Here is a 25181-nt window from a genome sequence, read left to right on the forward strand (position 1 = left end):
GGGGGGGCGTATAAATAGGGAAGGGGGGACGTGCATCCTCGGCTGGGTGAGGGGGGGTCTCTCGGCACAAAGAAAGTGGAAAGTTTGCAGAGCGGGGCGGCCCAGGCTAGGGATCCGGGCGCGCACGTGCAGGGCCGGGGGCACCGGGGCCCCCCACGCCGAGCTCGCGGTTTCTTTTTTTTCTGCAAGCGAGAGGGGGGGTGTTGTTGGTATCGCCCCCTCCTTCTCCTCCCCCCAGGGGTGAAAGTGCAAGAGGAAGTGCAGCCGCTGCCATCTTTCCTCCGCTCCGAACACACGGAGCCCGGGGCCGCAGCGCCGCCGCTCCGCCGCCGCTTGCGCCTGGCCCAGGGAAGGGCCCACCCTGCTGCCGCTGCCCATCCGCTCGCTTCAGCTGCCGCCGCCGCCAGACTCCAAGACTCGGCCTGCGCCACCGCCCCCGTGCGCGCCCCGCCGCCGCCGCCTTCGCCTTTTGTTTCCTCTGCTCCGGCGCCCCCGCCCCGGCTCGCGCTTTGCAGGGGACGCAACGCGCGCCCCCAGCGGGCCCGGGAAAAGCCGCGCGCGCGCCTGCGCGGCGGACCCCTTCTCCTCCTCCTCCCCGCGTGTGCGCGCCCCTCCTGGCTGCGCGCCGGCGCCGCCTGGCGGGCGGGAGGGGAGGTGGCAGGCGCGGTTGCAGGAGGGGCGCACCTCTTCGCTCGCTTACCCCCGTGAAGGTAGACTGTGAAGGGGAGGCGGGCAGGCGGAGAGAAGAGAGCTGCTAGCTATCCAATTGGGGTGGGGGTGGCTATGTTGGGAGTGGTGCGCCCCGCAGTCTAGACAGTACGATCCGGGCAGGGGGCGTGTGCGCTGGGCGCACCTGCGAGACTACAGAGCCCCAGGCGGGCACGTGTGGGGAGTGTGGACACATTCGCTGCGCCCCGCTTTTCGCTGCCTAGGGGAAGGGAGGGGGGCGGGCGGAGGGTGCCGCGGCCCGGTTAGTGGGGAGGGGGCGGTGGCCATGGAGCGGGTAAACGACGCTTCCTGCGGCCCGTCGGGCTGCTACACCTACCAGGTGAGCAGACACAGTACAGAGATGCTGCACAACCTGAACCAGCAGCGCAAAAACGGCGGGCGCTTCTGCGACGTGCTTTTGCGGGTGGGCGATGAGAGCTTCCCAGCGCACCGCGCTGTGCTGGCCGCCTGCAGCGAGTACTTTGAGTCGGTGTTCAGTGCCCAGTTGGGCGACGGCGGAGCTGCGGACGGGGGTCCCGCTGATGTGGGGGGCGCGGCGGCAGCTCCTGGCGGCGGGGCCGGGGGCAGCCGGGAGTTGGAAATGCACACCATCAGTTCCAAGGTGTTCGGCGACATCCTGGACTTCGCTTACACTTCCCGCATCGTGGTACGCCTGGAGAGCTTCCCTGAGCTCATGACGGCCGCCAAGTTCCTGCTGATGAGATCGGTCATCGAGATCTGCCAGGAAGTCATCAAACAGTCCAATGTGCAGATTTTGGTGCCCCCTGCCCGGGCCGACATCATGCTCTTTCGGCCCCCTGGGACTTCTGACTTGGGCTTCCCTTTGGACATGACTAACGGGGCAGCCTTGGCAGCCAACAGCAATGGTATCGCAGGCAGCATGCAGCCTGAGGAGGAAGCAGCCCGGGCCGCAGGTGCAGCCATTGCGAGCCAAGCCTCTTTGCCTGTGTTACCTGGGGTGGACCGCTTGCCCATGGTGGCTGGACCCCTGTCCCCCCAACTGCTGACTTCCCCGTTTCCCAATGTGACATCAAGTGCCCCTCCACTGAGTGGCAAGCGGGGCCGGGGCCGTCCAAGGAAGGCCAACCTGCTGGACTCAATGTTTGGGTCCCCAGGGGGCCTAAGGGAGGCAGGCATCCTTCCGTGTGGCCTATGTGGGAAGGTGTTCACTGATGCCAACCGCCTCCGGCAGCATGAGGCTCAGCATGGTGTCACCAGCCTCCAACTGGGGTACATCGACCTGCCTCCTCCGAGGCTGGGTGAGAATGGGCTCCCCATTTCTGAGGATCCCGATGGCCCGAGAAAGAGGAGCCGGACCAGGAAGCAGGTGGCTTGTGAGATCTGCGGCAAGATCTTCCGAGATGTGTACCATCTAAACCGGCACAAGCTGTCCCACTCTGGGGAGAAGCCCTACTCCTGTCCTGTGTGTGGGCTGCGGTTCAAGAGAAAAGACCGCATGTCCTACCATGTGCGGTCCCATGATGGGTCGGTGGGCAAGCCGTACATCTGCCAGAGCTGTGGGAAAGGCTTCTCCAGGTGAGAAAGGCACCCTCCCCTCCCCTGCCATGACCTTAGTTCTGGTTCATGTAACAGTTTCTTGCAAAGATCTGGGGATATGGGACTTGTGGAGGATCACTAGATCTTAATAGGACCATCCTGGGTTTCAGGAGATTGTTTTAAGGGTATTCATTTTGAAATGGGGTGGTCAAGACCTGCTTTCTCTTCCTTCAGGCAAGTTCTCTGGCACTAGACATACCCTACTGTCTTTCCCAAGGGGCCTGTGGGAAGGGGCCAGATTCTTCTGGCCAGAGCTATGGCCTGGCCATTCTTCTCCCTGGGCTCCCTTTGTGTTTCCGGCACCAGGCGTGGGGCCCACTCTGGGGGCGGGAGGCTGGGCTCCTCTGCAGACTTTCCCTGCTTGAATAGCTGTGGAGGGAAGGACTGGAACAAGTGCATCTGGGACTCTTTACACTCCTGAGGCACCAGATCCCCAACACAGCCATCCTGGATTAGTACAGACTCCAGCTTTGCCCCTTACAGGATCCTGGGATTGAGAGATACAGAGCCGAGCGCCCAGAGCTGCATTGTAATACTGAAATCGTTGATCTTCTCTAACCTGGTGGCCCCAGAAACTAATCAAACCCACAGATCCCCTATAATGTACTCATTAGTTTTCAGGAAAGAATGGAAGGAGGGCAGGACCTCTTTTTAGATTCACTTTCTAGTGAGCCTGGTAGGGAACTGAGGACTTGTCTGGGAGCAGAGGGCTTTTTAATTTGTTTTGTTTTGTTTTGTTTTGTTTGCTTTTCTCTTAGAGAATATTCAGAATAAAAGACTGGTTTTAACTTGAATCTTGAAGACCTTGTGTGTGAACCTAGGGATGGAAAACTCCCTCAGAGGGGCCCCAACTAGGAACCAGTCTTACCGGTCAGGCAGCCCCTGCCCACCTGCTCAGGCGGGCATCTGGCTTACCAGCCTAGCTGGGGACTTAAGGCTTCATTGCTGGTCTCTGGGGACTGAATTCCATCCGGGTGGCATTCATTGGCTGCTGTGGCGGGAGAGGCTGGGGGAGGGGAACACTGAGTTTCTAAGGGGCTTTAGTCTGGACAATGAATCACACCCCCTCCCGGAAAGGCTGCAGCAAGGCCTCATTCTAAAGCCTCCACCTCCGGTCCTAGAAATCATTTGAGTTTCTACTGGGGGAAATTGTCAGGGGTGGGTAGGCAGAATCAGAAACAAATGTTCACTTCCCGTCCCCCTCGAGAAAACTAGGGCAGAGAGCCTGGGCCTATGGAGCCAGACCCGGGTAGTGACTTATCTTTGTCATGCTGGGTTAGAGAAGAGGGAGTCCTTTCCTGTAGTGTGTGTGTAGGGCCTTGTGGGTGTTGTGTGGTCTGGTCAAATTTGTACCTCGTATTTCATGTCCTGTTTTTAAGTCCCTCTTGGTTGTCTTTTTTCCAGGCCTGATCACCTGAATGGACACATCAAGCAGGTGCACACTTCTGAGCGACCTCACAAGTGTCAGGTAGGGGCCGGGCCAGGGCAAAAATGGGCAGAAGGAGAATGTTGCTGTTCTCACAGCCTCGGCCATGAGCAAGCTGCTGTGTGTGCTGGGGCCGGCTGACTGACCACCGCTTTGCACACCTCCCCACTCTGTCCCTCTACCTTCCCTCTGTCCTCCTTTGTTCCTTACCCCAGCCCTCCTTCCCCCATGGCTGATGTTCTTTCCTTCTTGTTTGCTTGGTCTTGGTTCCCACCCTGTCTCTGTCTTCATTCTTTTGCTTGGCTTTCCTCTCCTGGTGTTTGTTGGCTCCTTGGATGATGGGCCACATTGTTCAAGTGTTGTCCTGGGGGACCTGGTACCTTGCTGGGCCCAACTGCTGGTTCTAAGCAGTTTGCAGGTATTGCACAGATTTTAAGTGGCTCTGGGAGGTCTAGCCAATAACTTTCCCCTTTGTCTGGTCTGAGTTAGAGCTCCATCCAGGTCCCCTCGGCCTAGAATACAAGGCAGTGAGGGAAGCAAGTAGTAAGGAGTGGGTGGTCTTATCTCTTAACATCAGCACCTGCTTAAACTATCCTGAGCCACAGATTCAAGCAGCCAGGGCCATTTGGAATATTGGAGAGCAAGCGTCTCCTTTTCCCTCAGGCTCTCTGCATAGTAGCAGCACTTTGGGAAGGCCGGATGAGATTCTTACCCTTGTCTGCTTGAACAACATCTGGGGACCCTGCAGGTGCCCAGAAAATTGAGTTTCCTCTCCTGGCCACTGAACATTCCTTTGTGAATGGAAAACATGCTTCTGTCTTCTTGGTTGTCTCCCCCTCTCGTGGGCCAAGTTGCTACCAAATGAGGGCAAGACAGGGTTGTGGATACTACTACAACCTCTAGCATGGACAAGCTACTTCTCCTTAAACTGTTGGTGGCATGGGAGAGGGTTCAGGGAGACCTGTAGGGAGGGATGGATGTGCTATAGTAGGGCAAAAAGCCCCCAGGGGCCAAGCATGGACTATAGCTAGGTGGTCTCTCCCAAAGAGGATGACCCAGGGTGGGCCTGCTGGGATCTATCTTTGCCTGCTTCCTTCTCTCTATCTCTGATTTTTTTCATCACAGAGCACATTCTGACTCTCCCAGGTAGTGTGCTGAGGAGCCCCGGGCAGAATAGGAGGAGCCCAGAGGGCAGTGGGGGCATGCCCGGTGGCCTGGGGGGGTAACCTGCACTCTCTGCCCTTTTTCCAGGTGTGGGTTGGGAGCAGCAGCGGCCTGCCGCCCCTGGAACCTCTTCCTAGCGACCTGCCATCATGGGACTTTGCCCAGCCTGCTTTGTGGAGGTCGTCCCATTCAGTTCCTGACACCGCCTTTTCCCTTTCTCTAAAAAAATCATTCCCAGCCCTTGAAAACCTGGGCCCAACACACTCCAGCAACGCTCTCTTCTGCCCAGCCCCGCCGGGATATCTGAGGCAGGGCTGGACCACCCCAGAGAGTAGCCGGGCCTTTACCCAGTGGCCTGTAGGCTAGCCTGGGCTTCCTTGGAGATGGTGTACGGTGGAGGGGAATGGGAGTAGTGACTGGCCTGAGACCCCAGTTTTAGGAGAGGCCAGTAAGGTGGTTCCTACCCATCATGCCCAGCTCCTCCAGGGATGACTTGGTAGTTTGTCCCAGCTCAGGGTCCCCAGATAGGGGTAGCAGGGAGCACCCTTCTGGATCCCCCCAGTAGCCTCCAAGTTTCTTTCTGGGATCTCTTGCCTGCTCCCCCCCCACCCCTGTAACAGGTGGTAAGCCTGGGCCTGCTGGAGGTTTGTGCTTTCCCAGGAACTAAGCCTCTAGTTTATTTCCTTTTCCTCCCCTGGCAACACTTTCCCATAAGGCATGGGAAGTGGGGTCTGGCCACCCTCCTCCCGCTCTGGGAGTGATACTGCCTCCAGAGAAGCCTCTGGTGCAACTCCACCGAGGATCAACTGTGCTGCCCTTTCCCCTTCCCATTCAGATAGGTCCTGCTTTTATTTCTGGCTAGTAAATTAGACTTTTGTGCTTTTGAGGTTTTTTAGCTGATCTGCTCAGGAACTAAACTAACCAGTAGCTTTATATTGGGCTATTCCAGTATATGGCTTTAGGGGTTGAAAAAGCAGATATTGATCCTTCGATCCCACTGGTATGTCCCTCAGCCCCTGCATGCTCCATGGGGAGAAGAGGAGTGATGATAAAAGTTTTCATTCTAACATTTGAGGCTTTGTGTGTTTTGTCCTTGGTCTGTGTCATAACACTGACATCATTGTCCCTTGGTGTATAAGCCCCACTCCTGCCCTGCTCTTCCAGCACACACTTTCACAGACCTGCTCACCCCCTTCTGGCCCTGTTGTCAGAACTCTCCTAATGAGGACCCAGCAGGTGAAGATATGCTGGCTCTCATATTCTGGGCTTGGTTAAACAGTAAGGGCACCTGTTTGGCATGATGTGGTATGCTGAAAGCATCAGAAGTGAAAAGATGGCTTTCTGGGAGTTGGTTCCTTGAGCCCTTGGCAGGTTGGGCACAGGCCATATAACCTCTCAGCCCTTCCTGATGTCACAGATGAAAGGGGCCAGTTACAGAGTCTGGTGCCATGGCTTGAGTGGAAAGTCCATCTGAATGTAGGGGTAGGAAGCCTCAAGTTTGGCAGGGACTCACAAGTCTACTTGATGCTTGGTCCAGTTCTCCTTGACTGGTTCATGGGCCCCAGGCACTGCCAGATTTGTGCCAGTGGGACATGTCACCCAGGTGGAGTGTAGCCTAAAACTGAGAGTGGGGAGCAACTTAAGACTTCTCCCATTGCTTCCAATGGCCCCACTTGTTGGGCTGGTTAGAGAAGGAATGAATCGGGGTACCCTCAAGAAGAAGGGATTAACAAGGCATATGGAGCTGGACCTCTGTGTATTTGCCATTAGACTTTTCCTCCACAGTAGGAAAAAGGCTACTCAAGATGTCGTCTGAAGCTGCCAGACTTCAAAGACCACCAGGGGTAGGGGTGTGCACTAGTGTCCTTGGTACTGTTTGGGCCCCATTCCCAAGCTGCTCAACTCTCAGAAAGAAAACCTTTTGAAAGTGTGGGAGGTGAGCTCAGTGTTGAGTGGTAGTGACCAGAGGTGATAGCCCAAGCTCAGGAAGTCTGGACCAGGACCTGACAGATGTGCTTCCTAATTTTAGCAGGCTGTGTAAAGCACTGGCTGTGGGCAGGGCAAGCATTTCAAGTACCACAAGTGATCAGCATTCTGCTGCTAGCTGGCTTTCTTCCCATCAGAGTCCCTCTGTCTTCTTGTCTCCAGAACAGGGAGTACTCTTCTCCTGAGTGACCCTAGCTTGGAGGTTCTGGGTGTCCCCTTCTTTGAAATCTGTCTCTCGGCCAATTCTCTTTACTCCTGGGTCGTGTGACCAGGCTCTTTCATGTTTTATGTTGTCTGAACTTCTGGCAGGCCTAGACTTGGACGCGTACACTTTTACAACTTACCCAGAAAACCTTGGGGACTCTAGCCATAGAGGGTTAATCCTGGCACAGAGAAGCCAACAATCACTTCAGCTTGGCTTTGTAACACAGTGAAAGTTTTTGTTGTGTGTGTGTGTTTTCTTTCCCCAGTAGCAGATTTACATTCCTAATTATGTTTGTTCGGGCTGAAGTTAGCTTTCATTCCTTGAGAGATAATCAATGGAGGATGGGGGTGGGGGAAGCCAGCCTGCTCTGGGATTTTAATTTTGCTTAGCTAATCCCCAAATGGACAATCCACTTGTGGATAATTGAGGGTTGGCTGTCCATCATCTTTAGGTAGAAAGGCATGACAGGCAAAGCCTTTAGAGGGCAGATCCAAATAAAGGCTGGCAAGAGAAACAAGGCATCTCTTTCATACCCCTCTACTGGCTCCCTCTCCTGGGGACTATGGGAGAGAGAATGCTGAATGTGTGCTTTCAGCTCCATTTTCTTATACCTGATCCATGTTGCTTCCTTTGAGTTCTGAGGCTTAGAACATACTCCAGCTCACTGCTGGAAGGGTGGTTCTCAGGTCACTGCCTAGCAAAACCAACTCTTGTCTGTGGGATAAATGGACAGGTACACCATCTCTCCCAGTGGTATTTATGGCAGCCCTTGCTCTGGTTTATAGGCTGATTGGCTGGATGGAAGTTTCTGAGTTTCTCTCCCACTATGGCACGTCATCAGGTCACAAGGTGCCAGACTGAGGTGGGGCCCACCGTTCGGGATCATAAGACCAAGTACCCAGGATGTTTTCTCTCTTTCTTTCTTTCTTTCCTTTTTTTTTTTTTTTTTTTTTTTGGTACCAGGGATTGAACCCAGGACACTCTACCACTGAGCTACATCCCTAGCCCTTTATATTTCTTTAGAAAGGGTCTCGCTAAGTTGCTGAGGCTGATCTTGGAACTTGTGATCCTTATGTCTTGGCTTCCTGAGTCACTGGGATTACAGGCATACCACTGCACCTGGCTTGTAGGATGCTTTCTAAGTTACCCAAGTGCTGAAATTTCCCTGTACAAATCCATTCATTTTTCCCTAGCAGGGGAGAGTCATGGTTACCAAGTACACTGTGTTAATAAGCACCAGCATTTTTCAATTACAAGATGCTACCTCTACCAAATCTGATGATGGAAAGAGCAGACTCAGAGCTGGTTTACACCCCAGCTGTCCTGTGTCCTCTCAGAGTCTCCATTTTCCTAGATGTAAACTGGGAAAAGAAGATCTGAGTAGTTAGGAGGATTACTCCAGTACTTACCTGGCTGTGGTGAGGGTGTTTAGATTGCTATTTTTTTTTTCTTTTTTAGAGATTGCTACTTTCTTCAGTAGCTAAGTTTTGGGCTTTGGGCAAATTCATTTTCTAAAGTTAGCTTCCTCATTAATCAAACAAATAAACTGAACATTAAAATAATAATAAAAAACCCAATAGATAAAAGCAGTATTGCATTAGTGTAACTTGTTCTGTTCAAGTTTATCACTTTTACAATGAAACAATGACTGGAAACAGCAAGGTTTGTGCTAGAACAGAGATATTTGGAGCCAGATTAGTAAATGGTGATATCTTCTTCCTCTACAACATTGTATGTGTTTGCTTCTTGCTTTGATTGTATAGTAAGGAGTCAGATAAACATTTGTAAATAGTGACAGTGTTCAGACACTTACCATGAGATTTCAGGTCCTGAGGATCTACTTCTAAACAGACTACTGGAGTATCTCCATTCTAGTTAGTTAATGGGTATTGGTTCTTCAGTGGGTTAATAGTTGATCTGTAGACTGGGGGTGTGGCTCAGTGGTAGAGTGCTTGCCTTGCATGCATGAAGCCCTGAGTTCAATCTTCAGCACCACTGGGGGAAAAAAGTTGATCTGAAATGTATAATGCCCTTAAAGGGAAATGCTGCTTTCTTTCATAGTTCTAAAACAGTAAGCACACACATAGAGAAAAGAAACGAGTGAAACTTGACTAGAACCCCGAAATACCTCCAAGGAACCAAAATAGCTTGAACATAACTAGTTTCACCCCTTCTCAGGCTTTCTGACATTTTGTTTCCCCCAAGGCTGGTGTTACCTTTTCACATCTCAGCAGAGGAAGGCATGGTAGGGAGAGATATTGCCCGATACTAAGGTCCTCTGGTACTGGGAAATACCTGGAGACCTGGGACCTGGGACCCGGGGTGCAAATGCTTGGGTCATCTATTCCTGGAACCTGGCTGTGAGTTGGTGTTCACACTATGGCTTTCCTTGGCTGTGTACAACTAGAAGTGGTCACACAGCCTTTCTCAGAAGGCTGCTGTAACCGTAACAATGGACTACATGAGACAGATGCCTCTAATAGGCTAAGGGGCAGGTCCTTCTCAGTCAGTGTAGTCTGATATCATTGTTTTGTTATTACCAGCTCTTCCTCACCTTAACATTTCACAAATGCTTTCAAAGCTTCCACCTCTTGGCCTTGTTCCGAGGATTCTCACATTAGTAGAATTTTATGAGCTGTTGCCTTTCCCTTTCTTTCCTTTCTCTCCTCTGCTCCCTGACTCTTTTGTCTGTCTTTACTGGGAATTAAATCCAGGGGCACTTTACCTCTGAGCTACATCCCCAGCCCTTTTTTTTATTATTTTACCTTTTGCTAAGTTACCAAGGCTGGCCTTGAACTTGTCATCCTCTTGTCTCATTATCCCAAAGCTGCTGGAGATATAGGCATGTGCCATTGTGCTCAGCTGATGGGCTGCTTTTTCAATTCAAAGTCATAAAATTATTATGAAGAGTCATCTCTGTGCTTCATCCTGCTTTTCCATTTCTCTGCAACCAAGACTAATGTCCCTTTTGAATAAAATGAACAAATTGAATTCTTTGTATAAAACTAGAGGAAAGCTTGGGATGGAGAACAGAAAGACTGGTTTAGATGCCAGTAATTCATCTGTAATTCACTTATAGCCAGCACACCTGAAGTCAATGCTTAATGATTAAGAATGAACGAATATTGGGCTGGGGTTGTAATTCAGTGGTAGAGCGCTTGCCTAGCATGTATAAGGCACTGGATTCGATCCTCAGCACCACATAAATATTAATAAAGGTTTTGTGTCCATCTACAATTCTGTGTGTGTGTGTGTGTGTGTGTGTGTGTGTGTGTGTGAGTGTGTGTATGAAAGAATGGACAAATATCTAACACTTAACTTTGTAGAGGTGTGTAGAATTTATCTTACCATGTTCTGGGAATGTTCATAGAACCAGTAATTCCAACTCAGATGTTCTATAAGGAGGCATCATGGGAAATAAGAGCAGCTACTTGGCATTCTGGGTCGAGAGCCTGAGCCAGACTCTAAAGAGAGTCCAAGCTCTGGCCAGAACCTGTTTTTGTTTCATGTTTTGGTTGGTCAAGTGAGGAATGCAGGATTTCATCTCATCTCATTTTCCTTTCTGCCCTCAGACCTGCAATGCTTCTTTTGCCACCCGAGACCGTCTGCGCTCCCACCTGGCCTGTCATGAAGACAAGGTGCCCTGCCAGGTGTGTGGGAAGTACTTGCGGGCAGCATACATGGCAGACCACCTAAAGAAGCACAGTGAGGGGCCCAGCAACTTCTGCAGTATCTGTAATCGAGGTAATCTTCCCACTGTTTCTTCACTTCCAGAGGATGGGCCTGAGCTTGTATGGGAGGCCCAGGAGTGTCTTGACCACCCTGCCTCAGACTCTACTCTTTGCACAGCCTTCCCTTCCCACTGAATAATAAATGCCTTCGTCACCCAGCTAGCTGTTTGCAATCCCTTCCTTCCTAAGAAGTTTGGGGTGCTTGAAATGGAAGGTCCTGGGAGACCTAAGATGGAAATAGGAGAGAGGTGATTCCCCAGCGTGGACCCATAACACATCTGCTGCTCAGGTGACAGGATGGATGCATTTTGCAAATGTTACTTAACTACTGAAGTTGGAAGGGGAGTTGTTGGTTCTGAGTAGGACATAAAGGGGTCCTGCTTCAAAGATTTTGATGGCTGATTCACTGGCATATGAATCAGCAGCCAGGGAGGAGGTCAAGTCTGGAGATGAACAAGAAGCAGAAACATTCTAGCAGAGTTGGTCAGAAGAGAGAGCTCAAACTCAAGCATGTGGCCTTGACAAGAGAGGAAAGTAGGTGTTCTGAGCAGGGCAGTGTGCTTGAGGATGAGGTTGGCCTAGGTAGTGTTTAACTGTGTCAGCAGTTGAGATGGATGAAATCAGGCTCTGCTGGGTCTAGTTGACTGTTGGAAGTGTTGGAAGTTTGTGTTTGCAAGCACAGTGTCTGTGGAGGAGGCTTGCTCTCTGTCTGTGCTACAGGAGGTTGGGCCAGCTGTCTGTGTGGGTGTGAGGATGCTTCTGTACTACATTCTTGCTTTGGCCTTGTGAGATGTTGCTGGGGTGTCTGCATCTCTTGGAGCACTCTGTCTGGAAGTCTGGGGTATGGCTTAGAGGGTTGAACACTGAACCAGGAGTCAGGGGCTCAGGGTTGAGTCCCAGCCCCTTGCTATGTGGCTTTGAGCTCCCCCTTATCCTCACCAAGTCTCAGGTTCTTTTTTTAAATGGGGTCAAGAACACCTCCCTTTCCCACCTCACAGAGTTGTTGTGTGCATTCAAGAAACAAGGTAAGTGAACATTTTCTGAACCGACAAGGAACTACACATTTGGGAGGCCCCATCTGTGTATTTTGTAAAAATGGTAGGAAAAATACCGCTCAAAGACATTCTGGTTTGGACCAAGCACAACACTCCTGCAGGTCTCGACTGAACTCCTTGGGTGCCTGTGCTGTCTCTGTGTGTACTGAGGTTCCTCATGTGGGGAGGTTGCTGAATAGCAGGGTATTCTTGGTATCCTGGAACTGGGTGCCTCCCTGAGACTTCACACCTGGGGTTTGCCATGAAGGCAACTGGATGTTGTTGTTTGTTCCACTAGAAAACCTGCTGTGAAAGTTGGTGAAGTAGTAATTAAAGCTGCTTAGGCTGTCTGTCCTGTTTTCTGACATGTCACAGCCCATTTCTGGTGGGAGCTTCCCCTATGGAGCAAGCAGTAGGGTTGTGCATGCAGGGAAAATTATCAGAACAGTTATGGCCAGGACTGCCTCAGCCCTAGAAAAAGCTTCATGCTAACCTGGCTCCATGACAGTAACCCAAATAACTCTAAACCTGCTGTAATGCACTGTCAGCAGGCCTTTTATTAAGTTGTCAGTGTTGAAGTTCCCAGTCCCAGAACTGGGGTCAGAGACCAGAATGGAAAAGGATACCAATGATAAAACCTGGAAAGTCCAGCCCAGACTGCGGATCAGAGACCCAGGATCCTTGGGAGTCCAGCTCAGGAGAAGAGCTGAGAGCAGCTGGGAACAGCAGGAAAATTAACCCAGTTAGGAGACAGCTGATGTGGCCAAGCCAAAAACTATTGTATCTCAGAATTTTTCCCCCCAAGAGCTAGCAGAGAGGACTTGGGCAACAGTCATGAGCCTTGTGATTAGAGTGGGGAATCCATAGGAGTAAACTGGAGTCCACCTTTTCTCAGAAAAGACAAGACGAGATCTGGATCACAGTTTAAACATTTTTGGGTCCGATAGTCAAAGGAGGAAGTCCCATTCCTCCAAGAAGAAAAAAGAAAGCTCTGGTACTAACCATGCTGGGTATTCAGAAGGAAGAGAAAACAATTGTAGTCTTTATCAAAGAGAAGAAGCATAATGCCACCTCTGGACTCATTTCAAGGGCAGAAATAGGAAGAGGAAAGAAGGCTTTTTTTCTAGGGAGAGGAAGAGGTTCTTTCTGGACAGTAACAACACTGAGAGATTGGAGTTAGAATGCAGAGAGAGAGCTCTGTGTCATCCTTAGCTCTATGTCCACCAAGACTGAATACAAAGGCGTTGCCTGAAGAAATGGATGCTCTTGGGGATAGAGTGCTTCCTTCACACCTGAAAGGCTCTGGGTTTCATCCTCAGCACATTAAAAACATTTAAAAAAAATTTTTTTTTAAAGTTATTATTTTTGCAATAGTTCAAGCAAAGGATAAATGTTAGCTAGCTGGTCAGAGCAGTTAAGATTGAATTAGGTGGCTGGGTGCAATTGTGCACACCTGTAATCCCAGTGATTCTGGGGAGGCTGAAGCAGAAGGATTGCAAATTTGAATCAGGTATCCTCTGAGATCCTTCAGTCTCAACAGTTCTTGAACAATCAACTTAACTACCTATAGACCTGCCTTTTTTCAGCCTTTGCTACAAAACTACTGGCTGTGAAGAATGGGAAAGGTAGGAAGATATAGCCTGTGGGCCCTACCCCCACACTTGAGTCAGATGCAAGTTTAGGAGACAGCTGGCATGGTGGTACATGACTGTAATCCCAGCGGTTTGGGAGGCTGAGACAGGAGGATCGAGAGTTCAGAGCCATCCTCAGCAACAGCGAGGTGCTAAGCAACTCAGTGAGACCCTGTCTCTAAATAAAATACAAAATAGGGCTGGGGATGTGGCTCGGTGGTCAAGTGCCCCTGAGTTCAATCTCTGGTATCCCCCCCCAAAAAAAAAAAAAGTTTAGGAGACAGGTGACTCTCTTTATCCTAGAGACATATCAGGACATGTTCTTTATCATTTGTAGAAGAAGATTGTTTGTGGTAGAGAGCATATTATAACTAGAAAAGCTTGTTCCCATATTCTCAGGTTGAAGAAATCATTTGAGTTGTGAATATTGGGAAGGAGAGAAGGTCCTGGCCTGGTGATTTTCTTCTTTCTTTTAAAATTTCTTTTTCTTTCTTTTTTTTCTTTACCTTTTTGGTACTGGGCATTGAACCCACAGGCACTTTTCCACTAAGCTACCCACCCTCCTGGTTTTTTTTTTCATTTTGAGATAGGTTCTCAATAAGTTGTTGGGGCTGGCCTCAAAGAAGTTTTGATCCTCCAGCTTCAGCTTCCTAAATTGCTGGGATTACAGGCATGTACCACTGTGCCTGGCTTTTTTGTTTAATTAATTTATTTTTTTTTTAGCTGTAGATGGACACAATAGCTTTATTTATTTATTTATTTAAATGTGGCGCTGAGGATCCAACCCAGTGCCTCACATGTGCCAGGCGAGTGTTCTACCATGGAGCTACAACACCAGCCCCACTATGCCTGGCTTTAAAAAAAATTTCTATGGCAGAAGCTGGGTATATAGTTCAGTTGGTAGAGTGTTTGCGTAGTATGTACAAGGCCCTAGGTTCAATCTCCAGCACCACCAAAACAAACTAACAGAAAAAATTCTATAGCAGTATCTTTGTACAAATATGGGGATAAGGAATAGACTTATTGGGAATCTGCCTTTGACAGAGACATTTGGATTCAAACATTATTGCTTAAAAATAGAAGAAGGTGGGTTCAGTGGCATATGCCTGTAATCCCAGTGGCTCTGGAGGCTAAGGCAAGAGGATCTCAAGTTCAAAGCCAGCCTCAGCAAAGTCAAGGCTCTAAGCAACTCAGTGAGATCCTTTCTCTAAATAAAATACAAAATAGGGCTGGAGGTGTGGTTCAGTGGTTGAGTGCCCCTGAGTTCAATCCCCTGGTATCCCTCCAAATGACCCAGGCAACTTGTCATTCTCATGAATTGACAGTCCTAGTGTACAGTTGAATATGGCCTCTCCAGGGTTTGCACAGAGAAAAAGCAGTCTCTAATCCCTGCGTGGACATGGAATCTGCCAGAGGAGAATTTGCTTCTGGAATGTGAATTGCTGGGACACCAGGCAAGAAAATACAACTGAGGAGCAGTGGTCTTTTGCTAATAAACTCTTCATCTCTGAAGAGAGAGGGTGTTTTTTTGGTTGTAGCAGCATCCACATGGGCATAAAGCATTTTCATCACATGGATCATGGATCCGGATCCTTCAGGCTCTTAGTTAATCAGTGGTGAATGGGCTGGTGAGTTTAGAATTAAGGCTAAATATGTCTGGTTTAAAAGCCATGTTTTGCTCAGAAGCTCAGCTTGTTTCATCCCAATACTTGGCTGCCAAGTTGCTCTGTGTTTAAATTTTGGGCTTTAAGTGGCAGCTGTGGATCCATTCCTGCTATCCCACCAAGTGGTTTTGCTATAGATAGTACAATCTACAGCTGGGGTAAAGTCAAGAGGACCCAGCCACATGTTTCTCAGACTGTCTTTCAGGAAAATGCAGAAAATTTTTATTGAGTATCTGTTGTATTCTCGTGGTATAGCTCTCCCTACAAGGAGTAAATATTATAATTCCTGGTGCTTTCTCCCTCCTTTCCCATCTGCTGCGGCATGCCATGGCAGTGCAGGGATAGGGGACATTCATGCTATTTTAGAGGACCACAAAGGATTAAAAACCAAAGGGAAAAAAAAAATCTTTTCTAAAGTGATATCATATGTAAGGTTCTTATGCTTTTTGCCAGGGGCCAATATTTCCTGTTTTAGCTTGGTTTTGGAGGTTCCCACAGCACCAACTCAAGGGGCAGGACTAAGAGCCTTTTCCCAGTAGCTTTGTCTTCTTGTTTTTGCCTAGAGCCTCCCTTTTTTAAATGTTTACACGGGCCCAACCAGTCTGTCCTCTGGTGACTGGCCCCAGGCCAACCACTTCAAGTTGCCATCCAAGATAGCTCACTCTCCCAGGCAGGACAGGACACTGGCACCTTGTACATGCAGATCTTTTGAAGTAGCTGTGTTGAAAGGAAAGAAATTCTCTGTATTTCACATTTCCTTCCAGAACCACCAACTGCTGCTGTTGGGAGTGTGTAAGCTTTCCACAGGCCAGTTCTCTGTCTACTACTTGCTTCCATCCTAACCCACCAATATGGCAGAATATTGGTGATAGTGAAATCTACTGACAGAGTCCAAAGGATGTTTCTAGCACCAGGGCCAAAATACAGGACTCATTAAAGAGTCTTGCCAAATTCTGGTGGCACATGGTTGTAGGATTAGAGTGAGTCCAGGCCTCTTGGTTCATAATAATAATTTCCAACACATAGGTGTTAGGAAAATTCTGTGAAATAGTATGAGCAATATGATAGACCCTGGTATGCTGCCACTATTTACTAAAGATGGGCCTTTATTATAGTTCTAGCAGCATGCAAAATGCTATGGTATTCAGACTTACAAATTTGGGACAGACATTATATAGTACACTCTATCCTCTGACCCTTTAGCAATAGATCTCACTATGATCCTGTGATTGTAATTTAAAAAGGGAATGAGAGTGTCTGAGAATGTGTTGACCAGATCTAGAATGGATTAAAGGGATACTGTCAGCACTTGCACCCCAAGTGGGCCATATACTAAAAAAGCTTTGGTTCCTGCTGAAGGCACTTTCTGATCCTTGACCACAGTGTAGTTCAGTGACATACCTCTTTCCTGTGAAACTAAAGTTGAAATTCTTCTACCTGGCCTAACTGATACTGTATCCTTGAACTTGTGGCTGCTGTAGAAGTTGGCCCAATAGCTACTCTTCCCAGCCTGAGATATCTCATGGCTCAAATTGACAGAGCACCTGGGAGTAAGTTGGAACAGCTAGCTCCAAGATGGCTGGATTGCCCCTCCCTCAAAACAAAATAAAGACAAATAGAGATCATCCTGGTTTCTTCTTCTCTAAGTGAATCTGGTGGATGAACCAAAAGAGCACCATATAGAGATGACCATGCCTCTTAAACATAATTTCCTATTTTTGTTGTTGTTCTTCAGAAGGTCTAAGTAGTTACTAAATCCAATTATTCTGAAGGCAGGAAAGTTAGCAAAAGAGAACATATCTTAACAGGTAGAAGGAGGGGAATCCTTGGAGTCATTCCTTGAGGATTTCCTTTTATTGCCATTTGGTTTGATGTTCAGTTTCCCTGTAACAAATGTTAAGTAGGCATTCTGCTGGCTGGGGTCCTGGAGCTGTCCTAGAGCCCCACGTACTTATCTGGCCACATTTCTAGCCATGGTCCCTGCATTTGACCCGGAGTGTGGGCCATCCACTCAAAATGTCACTGAAGCATCCTACAAGCCCAAGGGCAATTGGGAGCAGGATCTGAGGCCATCCCACCAGGTGGCTGGCTGGGTCCTTCAATGAGACTTTCAGAATGGGCTTTTCAGAGAAGCTGATTCATGGACAATGCCATTGTTAATCCTCAGCCACTTGGCTCATTTGGCCACAGCTGTTTTTGAGCCAAGGAGGGGGTCCCTTCTAGGTGCAGCTGACCTGGGAAGGCTAGCCAGAGCCGCCAAAGGAGAGGCGCGGGGGAGCAGAGTGGTCTCTCTTGCTGGCCGCGGGATCTCATCTCCTTTTGTCTTGTTTAGGTTTCTCCTCTGCCTCCTACTTAAAGGTCCATGTTAAAACCCACCACGGTGTTCCCCTTCCCCAGGTCTCCAGGCACCAGGAGCCCATCCTGAATGGGGGAGCAGCGTTCCACTGCGCCAGGACCTATGGCAACAAAGGCAAGCGACCCCTTGCTCTGCACTTTGCTTCTCTGCGCAGACTGTGTTGTGGGGGCGCTGGGCCGGGTGTGGGGAGGCGGGAAGGCTGCCGGCTCTCCGGCTGCCTTGAGGAGGCTCAGAGATTGAAGTGGCAGTGGCATCCAAAATAAAAGTCACTGTGGGTATCTCACTCCAGGGTACTGAGTGAAGCTTTAGGGCACTGCCAAAGTCCAGCCTCCGCCTCCTCTTCCCCAGCCCTCCTTCCTCCCACCTGGCCAGCCCCTATTGTCTGGAGCCCTGCAGGGATACCCCAGGCTCAGGGCAGGAAGAGAAGCCCTGCATGATGAGTCCCTCTGGGCCTGTCGGTTGCCTGTTGCCCGTAGGATGGTGTGGAGCTGCAACTGAATACTTTCTCCTTTGTTGACCCTGTGAGCTTGTAGGAGCCAATGACTGGTTTCTCCCACAATAGAGGTTGTTGGTTGCTCTGAGTGGTCCTTTCTGGAGAGGCTTGGGCTGTGTTTGTGAGATGCATGGCAATAAATGAGCTACCTGATTATCTCTGATTTGGAGTTGGTTTGTGAAGAGCTCCCAGGCCCACCTTTATTGGTTGATTCAGGTTGTTGTGTTCTATGTCATTGTTGTTGTTACTGTCTTGGAATGAGGCCAAGGGCTTGGACTATGGTAGAGATGGCATGCTCCATGCTCCCATCACAGACCTCCCTTCCCGGCATGGCTTTCTGGACTCAGGCAGGAAGCTGGTAGTTGGTAAAAGACTCTGGTGTAAGTTGTGCAAGGCAGAGCAGTGAGGGTTGTCTCTTGGTCTACTTGTCCTGGGCCCTGGGTAGGGACACCCAGCAGACTCAATTGTTCAGAGTTCTTTTAATTTGTGTGCTTTGGCTACATGGTCCTGGAAGGGTTTGAGCAGGAGGAAGGACATGAAGTCAGGGCTTGTGTTTGGATTGGTTTGTGTCTGAGCCATTGATAGAATCTTGTCATCTAGGAAGAGACCTCATAGTTCTGGTTCTGCCTGCCTTGCAAGGATTGCAGCCAGCAGGTACAGGAGATGAGGCCACTGTTTGACTGCTCAGCAACATCAGAATAGTTGTACCCCAGGAAGCATCCAAGAGAGCACTTAGGAGTTGGGGGTCTTTGAGTCATTCTGGGCAGAAGCAGTAAAGGTCCCCTCTTTGTATCCCTTCCTTAAAGCAGGCTGAAATGATGAAATGATGGTGAGTCATTACATGTACACCTGCATGATGAGTCCACATCGAGGGAGGCTGGCAGCCCCAGGGCCCTGCTGTGTCACCCCCATAGGCACTCCAGGCTCCCAGACTGACCAGCCAAACCTCCATGGGTTCTGTCAGGGCAATGGCTGGCCATCAGCTGCCCTCCATAGGCCTGTGAGCAGGCCTCTCATGACCCCTCCAGAGGGGGCAGCTCCAAAGCTTGGCCTCATCTCTCCCCTGTGTTTTGTTTTTTTCATAGAAGGCCAGAAATGCTCACATCAGGATCCGATTGAGAGCTCTGACTCCTATGGTGACCTCTCAGATGCCAGTGACCTGAAGACGCCGGAGAAGCAGAGCACCAACGGCTCTTTCTCCTGTGACATGGCAGTCCCTAAAAACAAAATGGAGTCTGACGGGGAGAAGAAGTACCCATGCCCTGAATGTGGGAGCTTCTTCCGCTCTAAGTCCTACTTGAACAAACACATCCAGAAGGTGCATGTCCGGGCCCTTGGTGGTCCCCTGGGTGACTTGGGCCCTGCCCTTGGCTCACCATTCTCTCCCCAGCAGAACATGTCTCTCCTCGAGTCCTTTGGGTTTCAGATTGTTCAGTCGGCATTTGCATCATCTTTAGTAGATCCTGAGGTGGACCAGCAACCCATGGGGCCTGAGGGGAAGTGAGGCAGATGCTGTGTCCCCACAGAAACAGCTATCTGGGGACTGCTGAAAAATGCTGTGAATGCGGAGGGAAGTGATGTCTTTGGGTTCTGTAGCTGAGAGATTTTTATTCGTTTTTAACTCCCCCCAATCCTACTCCCTCTTTACTACCCATTCCCCAAATGGTCTTTAGAAATAGGTTCTCATCTGCAGAAATATCTGCAGGTCCCTCTATGGGACAAAGGCAAGAAACACTACATAGGCCTTTAAGGCAACACCAGTTCCGGTTTCTCTAATGGGCAGAAATCAGAATCCTGGTGCTCAGTTCTTAGTGATTCCAATTCCAAACCCAAACCCTATGGCATTCTGGGACCTTAAGAGATTTAGGTTCCATCCCACTTCTCTAATTCCTCATTCCCTCTTCCCATATCCCTCAAAATAAATCATAGTAGGGTTTCCACCCACTCATACAACCTTGATGCCCAACTGTTTTTAAGGAAACCATAAGCCTACAGCATCCCATGGACCATGGGGTGAGTGTCCTCCAAGAGCCCCTCTGAGCTTAGCCCTTGGCCTGGAGGACACCAGACTTTCCTGAGCCTGGCTGGAGGCTAGAATTTCGCTGCTAGGACAAGCTCAGCCATTGAGGACACTCCCACCCCAAATTCCAGTTCTTACACGATTTTAACCATTCAACTTGCTGTTGGGTTTTAATTCTCTAATTATTATTATTGTTATTATTTTTTAGGACCAGTTGTAGTGAATTGCTACTGAAAGCTATCCCAGGTGATACAGAGCTCTTTGTAAACCGCAGTCACACAGTTAGGGTTAGTATTAAAACTTCGTTTAGATGTACTATAATTAACTTGGCTAGTTGATTGTTTGGAGTCTATGGAAGAAATAGTTTTATGCAAAAATTTTAAAATGCCAGTCTGGTCAGGAAAGTAGGAGTTTCAGTGCTGTTGGGAATCAGGAAGGCAGGAGAGCCAACAGGTAGGGCTATTGTGTACCTTGGTTGTGTCATACATGAGCAAACCCAGGTTGACCTTGTGATGTGAATTGATCTGATCAGACTGTATTAAAAATGTTAGTACCTTATTCTGCCTGCTCCCTTGAGTCCAGTTTTTCGGCTGGGGGCGGGGGCGGTCTTTGGGACCTGGAGGTGAGCAGTCTACACCCCTGTATCTGGGGTGTGGACAGGATCCCAAGATACTTCTCTTCTTCACTGTACAAGGTCCACTGGGACTATTAAGTGGATGTTCCCACTGAAGACTTAACTGCATCCAATTTTGTAAAAACAAATATTACTACTTGTCTGTACTGCTTGTGTGCCAGGCAGGGTTTTAGGCCCTGTGCTGAACAAGATACATCTGTGGAATTTAATGGGAAAGACAGTTGATAAGCAGATTTAAATATGAGTCTGTATGATGAGGAGTACAAGGGGAAAAAGTGGGCAAGGTGAGGGGATAGTAATAGAGGAGGGTAGGTAGGCTAGTCGAGGAAGGTGTGAGGCAGATATTAGGCCTTTGGGAGAGAGGACCTAGAGAGGGGACTCAATACAGCAACCAGCTAGGAACTAAGAAGGGACATAGGCAGGAAGAAAATCCTCAAGACCAAGGGGCTCTAGACTTTGCAACTTGATGTTAAACAAGGTTGTGGCATCATTAGTGATGAATGTATGAAGGAAAGTGGGAGAGAGTACAGCAAATAGGGCAAGAAATAAGCATGACAGAAAATTAATGGGAGCAAGAATCAGGATTAAGGGACAGACAGACTTAAGGCACCCTGGATAGCTTAGAAAATCTCAAAAGAGGGAAACCTTTAAATGAATAGAAACAACATTTAATTTCTAAGCAAAAAGAAAACAGCGATCAAAGAGAGAGAAAAATAAACATAGACCAGGAGGAACAAAGTATAAACTTACTTAGACCCACATTAATACCAGTAGTCACATTGTTCTGGCTTAAAGGCAGACTCCCAACTGCTTTAAAAAATTTTCATCCATTTACACAAAATCTTGGGTGATGGACTGGAGTTGTGGATCAGTGGTAGAGCACTTGTCTAGCATGTGTGAGGCCCTGGGTTTGATTCTCAGCACCACATATAAATAAATGAATAAAATAAAGGTTCATCAACATCTAAAAAAAATATATTAAAAAAAAATCTTGGGTAAGTTGTTAGACTGTGAGGAGAGGTGTAGGCCATGTGGTGTGAGTTAGCAAAGAAAAGCTTGACCCTAGAATGCCAAGGTTCTGTGGACATGTGGTTTTGTGACCACCATAGAATCTGCCAACTTATCACACCTGCTGGTTGGTAAGAGAACCTGGCCTTGAACCAGGGATTTGACTGGGCTGGTCTCAACTCCTTCAGAAGACATTCTTAGTCCTGCCTTCTGGACACCCCTGGTAGGGCCTATAGTTAAAAAGAAGTATCTGTCATGGCAGGAGAGGAAGAGTAAAGTAAGCAGCAAGCCCTTTCCAAAACATGACTCACCTGGAGGCTTAAGCAGCAAGTAGAGGTGCCCAGCATTCCTCCCATCCTCTCTATTCTCCATGACACAGGAAGAAAAGCTGGGCAGAACATGGATGCGTAAAGGGTAATGAGTTTTGCACATGGTCTAGAGTAGAGAACCTGAGTTTTGGCTTCTCAGTTCCATCTGCTCACTATCAACCTTGGGCAAATCCCTGAGCCTGTGTCTTCATCAGTAAGACAAGCTGAGAAGACTATCAGATACCATTTTCATGGGCAAACAGACTTTGTACCTAACTCTCAGCATCACCTTCCAGATGATAAACAGACTCCAAGAGATGGAAACATTTCCTTTGGGTCACATAGTAAGTGGCAGAGCCAGGATTCAAACTCAGGTCTGTCTTGACTCCAGAGACTGTATTCCCAAGATCCCAGTGATAGTTCCTTAATGCACATGTAAGTACCCCATGCTATTCTCAGCATGGAAGAGGCTCTTATTCTGCCACATCCCAAGAAAGAGGGTCTGAGCAATGCAGCAGAAAAAAGCCACCGAGGGTCAGAGGAAGGGCCCAGAAACCCTGTATTAGTAAGCAAGATTTTCATCCTTAAGACTGACCCTCTGGGGTAACTTGGACTCTACCCCAAGCATTTCTGAGTCACAGTGAAATGAAGGCAAACTTGCCTCTGCTCAAGGGCCTGGGCCAAGAATACATCAAGACTGGGGCACAGCACTCACCTTATGTGGCAGTGACTACCATCTCTGTCCCTGTACAGGTAAGGGAGGCCCAGTTGTATAAGGGAACCTGGTGAACATTATCTGCAGAGAAATATGGCCACTGATAGCTAAGAGTAGATGGGACCCAGGGCCTAGCAGGTGGGGCTGTGGCCAGTCTCAGGATATACTTTTTTGAGATACTTTTTACAATTCTAGCTATACTCCAAGCCTGGGCTTCTTTGTCTAAAGTGGAGATGACAGAAAAGAATAAAGCTTAATAATATGTATCAGGAGCTGAGTACAAAGCCAGGCTTCCCAAGGGTGAATAAATTTAAGTCTTTACTTTGGCCCTCTTCATTAATTCTCTTGGTGGCCTTGGGGAACCCCAAAACCAACTGCACATAAGCTCACTTCCTTTGGATTTTCCCCATGCTTCCCACTTGGTATTCCCAAGCACAGGTCTCCACTTGTATTTTTATTTTTTATGTATCAGGCCTTTTTGATAAGCTCATAACAATAAAGTGTTCCTAATAACAATAACCATAATAATGACACACATAGTCGAGTGAACGGTATCAGGCCCCCTTCTTTATGTGTGTTTACATTTGCCCACCAAGGTAGACACTATTTTTATAACTAAGCAACTTTCCCCAAACACAGCTATAGGCAGCTCAGTGAGAATCTGAGCCCAGCACTCCAGGTGTAGGGTCTTTCTTCACTGCCACCCTTCACAGGGGACTGCCATGGCTTGTCCCCAACTGTCCTAGCTAACTGGAGTTCTCATGCACAACTCCTCTCATCCTCAGAAAATATCATTAGATTCCCAACCCTAAACATAGTATATATATATTCCATGGAAGGCTTTAAGTGTCTAAGTCGTACCTTTTTCACAGCCTTTCTTAGATCAACTACTGATCTGCAGTACTGCGTGTCCACTTCTCCAGGTCATCATCACTGTGCCCTGGCTCATGGGTGGCCTCAGGAGACAACCAGCCTGGTGCAGGCCCTGGCACCACCACTTTCTAACTCCACCATTTTGGCAAATGCCTTTGTTTCCTCCACAGAAAATGACAGTTCTTATCCTCACTCCTTATGTTGTGAGGACAAATGAGCTGATACTTGTTAAAGCATATTAGGAAACACTTGTAAACTCCATTTTGTTTCACCTACACTTTCTCTTTAAGCCAATCACATCCTCATTGTTATGGAAAGAGTGAAAAAGAGCAGGAGTCAGCAAAGTTTTTTTTTTTTTTTTCTTTGTAGTGCTTGGGATCAAACGCAGGGCCTCATGCATGATAGGCAAGTGCTGTACCACTGAGCCACATCCCCAACCCAGCAAACTTTCTGTAAAGAGCTAGAAAGTAAACATCTTTGTCTCTGACACAGGTACTCAACTCTGCAGTTGTGGTGCAAGAGCAGCCAGGCACAGACAATACATAAGTGAATGGACGTGACTATGTTCTGGTAAAATTTCATTGATGGATACTGAATACTGAATTTCATAGAATTTTTATATGTACAAAATATTATCCTTTTGATTTTTTTTCAATTATTACATGAAAACTGTAAAAACTGTTCTTAGCTCACAGAATGTAGGAAGGTTGGATCTGGTCCATAGGCTACTGTGTGCAAACCATCCACAAACCTGGCTTCTCTGCTGCTTCTGTAGGCCCTCCCCTGGTTTTAGATCTTGGGCTTCACTCAGACTCGGGTTCCAGCCTCCCGCAGGCTCACAGTTTATGTGAGTTAAATTGATCTGACACCTAGAGCTTGTGATTTCTTGGTCTGCCAGTCTATTCATTGATCCACACAGAATGCAATGCCATGTCCCCCAGCCAAGGGCATTCTAAGGAACTCCAAAGCCCACACACAAAAAGCGTCTAGTGTGTTCAGAACTAAACTGCCTGCCCAATTGACTTTCTATACTGTTTTGTGGTTTGGGTTTTTTTTCCCACCCGTACTGGGGGTTTAACCTAGGGGTGCTCTATCGCTCACTAAACTATATCCTTGGCCTTATTTGTTTGTTTTGCATGTTTTTTATTTATTTTTGAAACTGAGGATTGAATCCAGAGGTGCTTTACCACTGAGCCACATCCCCAGCCACATTTTTTTTTAATATTTTGTAGTTATAGTTGACACATGCCTTTATTTTATTTATTTATTTATATGTGGTGCTGAGGATCAAACCTAGGGCCTCGAACATGCTAATCGTGCGCTCTACCCCTGAGCCAAAACCCCAGTCCCCCAGCCACTTTTATTTTTTATTTTGAGACAGGATCTCGCTAAGTTGCTCAGGGCCTTGCTAAATTTCTGAGGCTAACCTCAAATTTGTGATTCTCCTGTCTCAGCCTCCCAAGTTGCTGGGATGACAGATGTGTACCCCATGCCTGGCCATTTATTTATTTTTAAAATTTTAGACAAGGTCTCACTAAATGACCCAGACTGGCCTCCAACCTGTGATTCACCTGCCTCAGCATCCTGAGTAGTGAGGATTACAGGCATGCACCACCACACTGTCTCACTTTGTTTTCATTAATGTCT

At 48.3% G+C, this 25181-nt stretch overlaps 2 protein-coding genes across 5 annotated transcripts in view; one reads left to right on the forward strand and one right to left on the reverse strand.

Annotated features, from left to right (window-relative positions):
• Positions 1 to 25181, reverse strand: part of SFI1 (SFI1 centrin binding protein) — a 322241-nt gene that overhangs the window by 215952 nt on the left and 81108 nt on the right. The window lies entirely within an intron of this gene.
• PATZ1 (POZ/BTB and AT hook containing zinc finger 1) lies at positions 10 to 23467 on the forward strand. 4 transcript variants are annotated; one of them, XM_081288535.1, is made up of 5 exons: positions 10 to 2265; positions 3691 to 3754; positions 10640 to 10811; positions 17460 to 17597; positions 19062 to 23467. In XM_081288535.1, exons 1-5 carry the CDS (start codon positions 995 to 997, stop codon positions 19478 to 19480), a joined length of 2064 nt encoding a protein of 687 aa, XP_081144661.1. In that variant the 5' UTR covers positions 10 to 994; the 3' UTR covers positions 19481 to 23467. The 4 variants fall into 4 exon arrangements, with proteins under 4 accessions (XP_081144661.1, XP_081144662.1, XP_081144664.1 ...); XM_081288537.1 differs by having other exon boundaries at positions 14 to 2265; positions 17525 to 17597; positions 19062 to 19229; XM_081288536.1 differs by lacking the exon at positions 17460 to 17597 and having other exon boundaries at positions 12 to 2265; positions 19062 to 23466.

The sequence above is a fragment of the Spermophilus citellus genome (assembly GCF_964194105.1).
Source record: "Spermophilus citellus genome assembly, chromosome: 3".
NCBI classification, from domain to species: Eukaryota; Metazoa; Chordata; class Mammalia; order Rodentia; family Sciuridae; genus Spermophilus; species Spermophilus citellus.